General features: G+C 51.0%; 1 protein-coding gene across 1 annotated transcript; it reads left to right on the forward strand.

The window, feature by feature from the left end:
- Positions 1-720: 720 nt before the first annotated feature.
- TNFRSF12A (TNF receptor superfamily member 12A) lies at positions 721-6,782 on the forward strand. Its single transcript, XM_080977951.1, has 5 exons — positions 721-916; positions 3,269-3,370; positions 4,262-4,396; positions 4,518-4,572; positions 5,927-6,782. The coding sequence occupies exons 1-4, from the start codon at positions 838-840 to the stop codon at positions 4,568-4,570; spliced, it is 369 nt and encodes a 122-aa protein (XP_080834077.1). The 5' UTR covers positions 721-837; the 3' UTR covers positions 4,571-4,572; positions 5,927-6,782.
- Positions 6,783-9,286: the final 2,504 nt, after the last annotated feature.

The following is a 9,286-nucleotide window of genomic DNA, read 5'->3' on the forward strand; positions in this document are numbered from 1 at the left end:
TCGTGCTTCTAACGAGAGTGGTTCCATTCGTTTAGCGACTGACTAAACCTCTCAGACCAGACAGTCCCGGAGACGGAGTTTTCCAAAGAACTCAGAAGCCCCAGTTATTTCCTTTAACCCAATACCATCCCCTCCCAAACTCCTTTCCCCTGCCGTTTCCTACAGGAGCTCTTTGTATTCATTCATTCTCTATGCACCGCTCCCCCCCCCCCCTTTTAAAAGTAACCTTATTAAAACAAACAACCGCCTAGAGCAGCGGTCATTTCAGAGCAGCTTTCGGCTTCTGACATATCCCCTTTGATCTAACGTCTATTTATTAGAAATATTTTTATACCGCCCTTCGATCATATTCCCCGGGCGGTTTCCAAAAGGAAAGAAAACCCCTAAGCATAATAAACTTAAAAAGCCACAAAATCAAGGAGCAGCATGAAACAGGCTGTAGGGCTTGTTTTTGTGGGTTAAAGGAAAAACCAAAAACCTCAGCGGGACCCTCTATTTGGGGAACCCAGGCGTCCTGGCACCCAGCTCTCCCGCCTCCCAGTCCCCGGTTAAATCCAGGCGACTCGTTGCCCTGCCCAGAAAATCCACAATTTCTCGCTCTGAGCTTTTCCTGCTTTAACTTGCTAGACACCCCCCCCCCGCCTCCCTCGCCCCCTTCCCAGATCAAAGGATGGAACCCAGGAGTCCTGGCTCCTTGCCCGCCAATCCTGGCCTTCCGGATCTGCGTGGGCGTCTCTATAGTGAGCCGAGGAAAGTCTTTGGAGCTGAGTCACAGACAGACCAGCGGTTCAGTCGCTCCTTTTTCTCATCCTCGGAGGCAGGGAGAGCGGTCGAGAGATGCTGCTGCCTTTGGGAGCCGTCCTGGTGGGGCTTTTCCCCTTCCTGTGCAGGATAGCCTCGGGAGAGCCGGTTCCAGGTAAAGGGGTCTCCGGAAGCGGCGGGGTGGGATGGTTTGGAGTGGGGTCGTCTCACCCAGCCGCCTTCACAGCTATAAAGCCAAGGTGGGTAGGAGGCAAGGAGGTGAAACTTCGTCTCCCGGGCATGGAGATGGGGAGGCTGTACCGGTTGAACTTCCTCTGCCGGCTGCTAGTCCGTCGAGCTTATTACTGTCTACACTGACAGTGTAGCGGCTCTCCGTTGTCCCAGCTCCACCTGAGAATACTGGATCTTTGACGACGGGGTGGGCTAGGGATGGGGGCTGTTGGGCTGTCCCCCCGAGAACGCGAAGTGGCAAAGCAACCCAGATACGAAGGGGCCAAGCGAGTATGTCAGCTTTCGAATCACACAGAACTCCGTTCAACAGCCCTGTGTCTAGACGTAGCGGCGTTTCCATCCATTCCTCTGCGTGGGTGTAAAGCCCTCTCTTGTGCTGCTCTAACAGTTGCTCTCCAGGCAGAAGTTCAACAGGTGCAACCTTTTAAACCATTCGCGTCTGAGAGAGGGCTCGACCTGTTGAATCTTTTCCTGTAGCGGAGCTGCCAACGACACATAGCTGCGGGGACAGGGAAAGTGACGAGTCCAATGTTTGGAACGGATCCCCCCCAGCCCGGCTTAATCCACAGCAGAGGCGAAGGGGAGAGGGGGCGGGGTTCTAGCCCGCCTAGGAAAGGGAAGGCCGTCTGCCCATGCCCAGAGGCGCTTTCGACACTCACGATTTCCGCGAGTTAATGGCGCGGAGCCCCGCCCCCCGCGAAAAGAAGATCAATGGCAGAAACGAGACTGGTCCGCGTTGGAATTTCCATGAGTTCGGTGCCACGCCCCCTCGGCCACCGCCGCCTCCCCATTGGCTGCCTTGCGGGTGAAAGTTTCCTTTTTCTCCGCAAGTCACAAGTGAGGAAACTGGGACAGGAGAGCAGGATCCGGGCAGCGGACAATTGGGGGGTGGGGAGAGAGAAATCTGACGCCCGCTGCATCAGGCGACCCACATGGTGACTCACCCACCGGCTCCGCCCCACCGTCTATTTCGTCCCACTTCTGGGCCCGGCGCCATCTGTTTGCTCGCTTGCACGGGGCATATTTTATCAATGAAGTCACTTGAAAGGGGGGGAGGGGGTCCTTGTCCTCCCCCGCGCCACAACTTCGCCACGTGATGCTCTCAGTCTTGACCCCCCGATGCTCTCCTGCTGCTGCTCGGGGCTGGTTCAGGTTTCGGGGCGAAACACGACACCCCTTTCCCTACTGACGTTACCCCTCTGGAAATAGACCCTCATGTCATGGGAGGGAGGGAGGGAGGGACAGGAGAGCCTCGTGTATGGATCTTTTTCTTCTTTTTCATTCAGCTGTTAAGCGTCTTCATGTTCTGACTTGTCGCTTGATTGCTTTCATTCATTCAGCTTCTTCCTAATCGTCTTTCTCTCTCTCCCACCCCGGCTCGTTTTACAGCGCGCTCCTCCTGAGCCGCGATTTGCTCGGGAGTCCAGAGGCTGCAATGAGCCCAGCGGGCCTGGCTTCCAAAGAAGCCTGCTTGCGAATCCCAGCCCCCCCCCAACCCCTTCATCTCTCCCTGAATTATAGCCTTTCCAAGCTGGTTTTGGAGGGCAGCAGAGCCAGCCAACACGGATGTCACATTCATACCACCCATGGCTTCCCCCCACGGAACATAGAGCCAACTCCTAGGGGCCGAGGTCCTTTCACCCCCCCCCCTAAAATATTTGAGGGGGTCATTCCCCCCCCGAAGAAAGTTGATGGGCATTTCCATTCAAATTGGGGGGGGTGTCGCATCATGTGATCAATTATGTGGGGCAGGGCTTACCTCCCCCCCCCCCATATTTTATTCAAGTTGTCACCTTTGCTGGGAACCATAGCTAAGGCTGTTTGGAATTGTAGCTCTCTGTCTGTGGTTAAACTACAGTTCCCAGGATTCTTGTGCTGGGGGGAGTCATGACTCTTACAGAGGTATAAACCTGCTGGATGTGACTTACCAAAACACCTGTATGTACTAGCAACATTCATTTTTTTTCAAGTTTGATGTTTCATTATGTTTTTATATATGCTGTAAGCCGCCCAGAGTGGCTGGGAAACCCAGCCATAATAATAATACAATAATAATAGTAATAATAATAGCAATAATAATAATAACAACAATAACAGCCACCTTTCAACAACAACCACCTTTTCCTCCAAGTAGCTCAAGGTGGTATATGTAACTCTCCCCATTTTATCCTGACAACAACCCTGTGAGGAAGGTTAGGCTGATACAGATGTCAGTGCTTCCACAGCCAAGAGACTCCTGCCTAAATTTTCCTTTTCTCTCCCCCCCCCCCTCCAGCTTCCGTGTGCCCCGGAGGCCAGTCTTGGAGCCCAGACCTGGAGAAATGCATGGACTGCTCTGTCTGCCAGCGTCAAAACAAGAATGACTTTTGCACCACATGTGAGTGGCCGGCACCAACCCTTACCCACCATGCACTGGGGCAGGAACCTTGGGTTGCTCCAGCTGCATTGACTTCTTATATCGACAAGCCATTTGTGAGAGTAGAACTGGGATTTGGGGGGGGGGGATTGAGGGCAGGAAACCAGGAATGGTATCTTTCCACCTGCAAGGGTGATCTGCACCGAACCCCTCTCTATTTCACGCCCCTCCTTCCATTGCCTTCACAACAGCCCTTTAAGCCAGGCTATGAGACAGTGATGGGCCTGGGTGTCACCCCTCCACCCGGCAAGCTTTATGGCTGAACGGAAATTCGAACCCGGGCCCTAATCTAACATTCTCTACCCACTATACCGCACTGACACTGAAGGGTGCAGGACTCTGTGCACGGCAGGTGTAGAAAAACTGGCATGAATCCAGGGAGAGGAGGACCAAATATCAAATGTACATAGAAAGAGATCTTCATCACATTAAACAGAATTTGAAAAACATTATTTTTTTTGTTTGGGGTTTTGTTTTGCTTCTCTTCTCCCTGCACCCCTGCTCCTCCCAGCTGGCATAAGTATGTGCTGAAATCTGGTCCCCAAAAAGCCTGCGGCTTGAAAAGAAAAAGATCAGCGACATTCCCCAGCCTGAATTCGAAGCTGAGATTTGCAACTTTTTATTTTTGGCACCGTTTCATTCCTCTTCCAGCCGTGGGTCAAGCGACTGGCCTTGTGGGAAATGGTTTAGCAGGAAGGAAAAGGGGATGTTGTTGAAGACAAGTCTGGTTCAAATTGTGAAGAGACTCTCCTCTGAGGGGAGCCCCAGGAAGAAGTGCTGGGATCAGAAGCGGATCAGGCTTTCGGGAAACTCGGCTAAGTTTAACCCTTCCCTCTCTCTTCTCTCTGGCAGGCGGAGACCCTCAACTCCCAGACAACTTCAATATGTGGCTTATGGTGGGAGCATCTCTGGGCGCCTTAACTCTGGCGGTTTTGATAGGTGGCATCATAATCTACGCCCGCTGCCGACGGCGGGAGAAATTCACCAGTAAGTCACTTCTTTCCCGTTATCTAACCCTAAACTCGAGTCTTTCCTGGGAGCATCTCGACAACAGAGCCCTCCCCGCCCCCCTGCACTTATGGCTAAACTTTGCCTTCTCTATTTCCAGCACCAATTGAAGAGACTGGAGGCCATTCAGCTCAGGAATCGCTGATACACTGAAGGTAAGAACGGATGCTTCCAATCTGTAACCACAGCTCCATCCTACCCCGCTCGCTTCTGCCAGTTGCATTAACTTAGCATCTTTCACTTAAGCATCTTTCAAGAGCTGTAGGGGGAAAGCTGGGTAATGTGTCCAGGCTTTTCCTCTTCCTCCATTCCCATAATCCCAAAACTGGGTTTGAGAAAACGACAACGTGCGTTTGCAGGAGTATTTATTAAATTAGCAGGACAGATGGTTGCAAATAGGGTTTTCTTTAACAAGGCATAGATTCAGTTGTGCGGATCATAGAATTGTAGAATTGGAAGGGATTCTGACTGTGATCTAGTTCAACGCTCTGCCATGCAGGAATATGAACTGAAGCATCTATGACAGATGGCCACCCAGCCTCTCAGCGTCCAGCTCTCCTGGGTGGTTGTTTCTCAAATCTCAACCCTTGGTGGGGTGTATTTTTATCTGAGAAGTAAATAAATCCTGCCCTTTCTCAGGGCAGCGTAAACGGAACTCTCTGCTCTGTAACCCTCACAACAGCTCTGGGAAATAGGATACCCTGAAAGATGGTGTCTGACCCAAAATTACCCAGTATGCTTTGGACCTGGGTCACTCTTAAGCCCACCTTCCCCAACCTGGATATGATGGGAGTCTTATAGCCAGGATGGCTGAGGGGCCTAAGGCGCTAGGCTCAAGTTGCAGCCTCTCGCCTGGAGGCACGTTTTTGAATCCCGCTTCTGACAATACATATCGTATTTTTTGCTCTATAAGACGCACTTTTTCCCCTCCAAAAATTAAGGGGAAATGTGTGTGTGTCCTATGGAGCGAATGCAGGCTCCTTGGCTTCAGCGAAATCAACGCAAAGCCTCTGGAGTGCAGAGGGAGCACTCCCTCCGTGCTCCGGAGGCTTCGCGTTGCTTTCGCTGAAGCCTGGAGAGCAAGACTCTCCTGGCTTCAGCAGAGAGGGAGAGCTGCACAGCACCCCTTCAGCGAAGCGGGAGGAGAAATGGAAGGGGCTCCGTTTCTCCTGCCGCTTCGCTGAAGGGGCACTGAGCAGAGAGGGGGAGAATTATTTTTTCTTGTTCTCCCCCTCTAAAACTGGGTGCGTCCTATGGTCAGGTGCGTCTTATAGAGCGAAAAATGAGGTATTTTTACATGGAAGCAGCGCTCTGCCTCCTTGGTCTTGCTTGCAAGCATCTGGGTGGCCACTTTAAGAACAAGATGCTGAACTAGATGAGCCCCTGACTTGATCCTGCAAGGGCTCGTCTTGCATTCTTACTTGAATAACACCTGGAGGTCAACAAATTTGTCTCCAGGCCTTTGACAATCCATTTTTTACATTCATTCTTTTCTCTCCCGCCCCACAGATCATCTTGGTCGACATTTCAAGTGCAAGAGAAGAGATACATCCAGCCTCTTCATTACCTCTGACTTTTCCTGAAGAATCCGGACAGGACGTTTTCCTTTGACCCTGCAGGGGCCTTACACTTTTGCACACATGCCAACTGACTCACTCACTCACTCACACTTGGGGGGGGGGAACGTGGTGTGTGGGGAGGTCTTCCGCCTTCTTAACCTTCTGTACATTTCGGGAAAGGAAAAGAAAAGTATTTGTTTTCCCCCTTTGGAACGGCGCATCCGTCTCCCTCTAAATTTTTCAGTGTTAGGGGAGGAGCAAAAGGGGTGGGGTGGGAAATGCCTCTCTTTTTCCCTCCGGTGCCCCACGATCTTAATGCCCCATATTGGGGAGATGAAATTTCATGCTGGGGAGTCAGCTGCAGAGAGAGCTTTTCAGCTGCCAAGTCTTCCCAGCTAGGTCACTTTTTGCTAGGAAGGTCACGGCATCGCCTGTGCCGTTTCCCACTGCGGAGCATCTTAGGGCTAACAATGAATGTGATTCTTAGATTATCTGTATATAGAGAAGTCTTATTTGGGTGCTAAGGCTCTCCAGGAGAGCAGCAGGGACTGTCTTTTCAACTGAGCCTCTTGTGCGGTGGCTGGGCCACGACGCAAGGAGCCACAAGACCCCCAACTACCCTCAGTTCTTCCTGTTTCTCCTCTGCCCTTGGTGCTTGAGCAGAGAGACACTGCTATTTATATCTCTAACGTTTAATTTTATGGGTGTGATTTTCAGGCACGGGGAGGGGGGTGGGGAACAGCATGTCATTTCATGAACCAGAGTTTGTGGATTTAAATAAAAAATAGAATTAATTATCGATGAAACGAGGGGTGCTTTATTTTGGTTACGAAAGTGTGGCGGCAGGACTGAATACTCGACAGCGTTTTATGTGGGCAACTCCCCATTTACACGTGTGTCACCCAAACCCAGAATTGGCACTTAAGGTGGCAAACAAAAATGGCGCAGAAACAGCGTCTAGCAATCCCACGAGCCTTTGCAAGTCCAATCCCAAGAGTGCTGCTGGTTTCTCAAAGGGTTTCCTTTAAGAAGGGTTTCCAGAGGCTGAGAAGGTGTTTGCAGGATTTTTCAATGGTGTCCGCCATATACACGATTTCACTTAAACGTGTGATACCTTGGAACGTAACCCCTGCATAAATGGGAAGCTGCCTGAATTATTCTTATTTTGAGTGCTCAGAGCATTATGTATATAATGAATGAGGAATCCTTACAGCAGAAGTGGGCGGTCTATGGGCCCCCCAACTCCCATCAGTCCCAGCCAGTGAGGCCAATGGGTCAGGGATGACAAGAGATGTCATCTAGGAACACCTGGAGGGCCATTGGGTTCCCTGTCCCTTGCCGTATAACAACACTGTCAGGTGGATGAGAATGAGGAGGACGTTGCAGCCAGGGGGGCTGCAGGTCTGACTTGCCTGAATCGTCCCCATTCCTTGGACTAGGAGGGGAACCAGGAGGCAGCACAGCTCAACTGGCAAAGCCAGTTTTTGGGTCCTGAAGCTTGAACTGCTATGGGGGCCCCTTCGCAACCAACAATGAGGTCTGGGTAACCCTTGTTACCTTCTTCAAGGGGGTTGTTCCATGGCAGATCACCACTACTGACTCCCAAACTTTGGGGTTGTTGAATTAGAGACAACAACAAAAACAATCCGTTTGAGTTGTGTGACTCAAATTGGGTCTACTAGAAACATCATTTTATGTCGCTTTTGGGGTTCCCTCTGGGATTAGGGGCCCTGATCATGGACACTCCTGTAAAAAAAAGGGAAAATACTTGCCCAGTAGTGATGTATGGAAGTGAGAGCTGGACCATTAAGAAGGCTGATCGCCGAAGAATTGATGCTTTTGAATTATGGTGCTGGAGAAGACTCTTGAGAGTCCCATGGACTGCAAGAAGATCAAACCTATCCATTCTGAAGGAAATCAGTCCTGAGTGCTCACTGGAAGGACAGAACCTGAAGCTGAGGCTCCAATACTTTGGCCACCTCATGAGAAGAGAAGATTCCCTGGAAAAGACCCTGATGTTGGGAAAGATGGAGGGCACAAGGAGAAGGGGACAACAGAGGATGAGATGGTTGGACAGTGTTCTCGAAGCTACCAGCATGAGTTTGACCAAACTGTGGGAGGCAGTGGAAGACAGGAGTGCCTGGCGTGCTCTGGTCCATGGGGTCACAAAGAGCTGGAGATGACTAAACAACTAAACAACATCATTCTCATTTCCCCCAAAGAGTCCCTTCTTCCCTGCCATTCCCTGGCTGCCTCAAGCTGAGCTCTGGCCCTTTTCAAGCCTTGAGTGGTCCCAGATACACAGTGCAGAATCAAATCACTTGAAATGACTGGAGCTTCCTTCCCTTTGGATGGGGAGGGAGGGCATGGTTGGGAATGCAGCTGTTTGGGTGGTTTCCTGTCTTCCTTTAAATCCAGAGCGTAGCCTGAAGGCACCTTGATGTAGCTCTCTCCTTAGGAACGGAGCAGGCCTGAACTTGGCTGCTGCTCAGATGGGAGACGGCGTGAGCTGCTGTCGGCACTTTGAAAGGCTGGGGCTGGATGTTGTAATTGCCTTTAATTAGCTTCCTCCGCAGACAAAGCACAGCGTCTAATGGATGACTACCTGCACTCATGGAAATTGTGCTTGCACCCCATTACCTTTCTGGGGTGTATCTCATTCAGTGGCTTCTTAGATGTGGCTGGGCCGCCTCCCAGCTCCCCAGCTCTCATCATAGGACTTCTTCTAGGTTTCCCATCCCCCCCTTGTGTACCTGGAAGGCTACAGTCTCCCAGGTGTACCTGCCTGTTCTTTTCAAAGGTCAACAGAGGCCCTGCTCTGCGTAGCTGCACCTTCAAATGACAGGCAGGTAATGGCGGCCAGCGGGGCCTTAGTAGTGGTGGCACCTCATCTTTGGTGGTGCTTTCTTGCCCGGTAACATTGGCTCAGCAGCACCCGCAAGAGTAGCATTTGCACACCAGGCAGCAACTTGTTCTGATTCCCTGAGCAGTGATGTCTTTGCTACGGTTGCTTCTTATTACAGCTTCTCCAATTATTACTATTATTATGAGGGTCTGTACACATGGTGGCTATCATACATACAAACCCTGCTTGCATATATAGGACTGCAGCCACGGTTTAATTTTCTCCCGATGCTCATCTCTCAGCTCGGTTGGTTAGAGCGTAGTGCTGATAACGCCAAGCTTGCAGGTTCGATCTCCGTATGGGACAGCTGCATTGCAGGGGGTTGGACTAGATGACCCTCAGGGTCCCTTCCAACCATACAATTCTATTTTTTTTATTTTTTTTAACCACGCTGTGTCTCCTAAC

This window comes from Podarcis pityusensis (assembly GCF_964106645.2).
Source record: "Podarcis pityusensis genome assembly, chromosome: 13".
NCBI lineage: Eukaryota > Metazoa > Chordata > Lepidosauria > Squamata > Lacertidae > Podarcis > Podarcis pityusensis.

Excerpts from the sequence above, each read along its gene's own strand:
- TNFRSF12A (XM_080977951.1), top strand. The coding sequence starts at position 838 with ATGCTGCTGCCTTTGGGAGCCGTCCTGGTGGGGCTTTTCCCCTTCCTG. Across the intron at positions 3,371-4,261 it reads GAATGACTTTTGCACCACAT|GCGGAGACCCTCAACTCCCA; the intron begins GTGAGTGGCCGG and ends TCTCTCTGGCAG. Across the intron at positions 4,397-4,517 it reads ACGGCGGGAGAAATTCACCA|CACCAATTGAAGAGACTGGA; the intron begins GTAAGTCACTTC and ends CTCTATTTCCAG.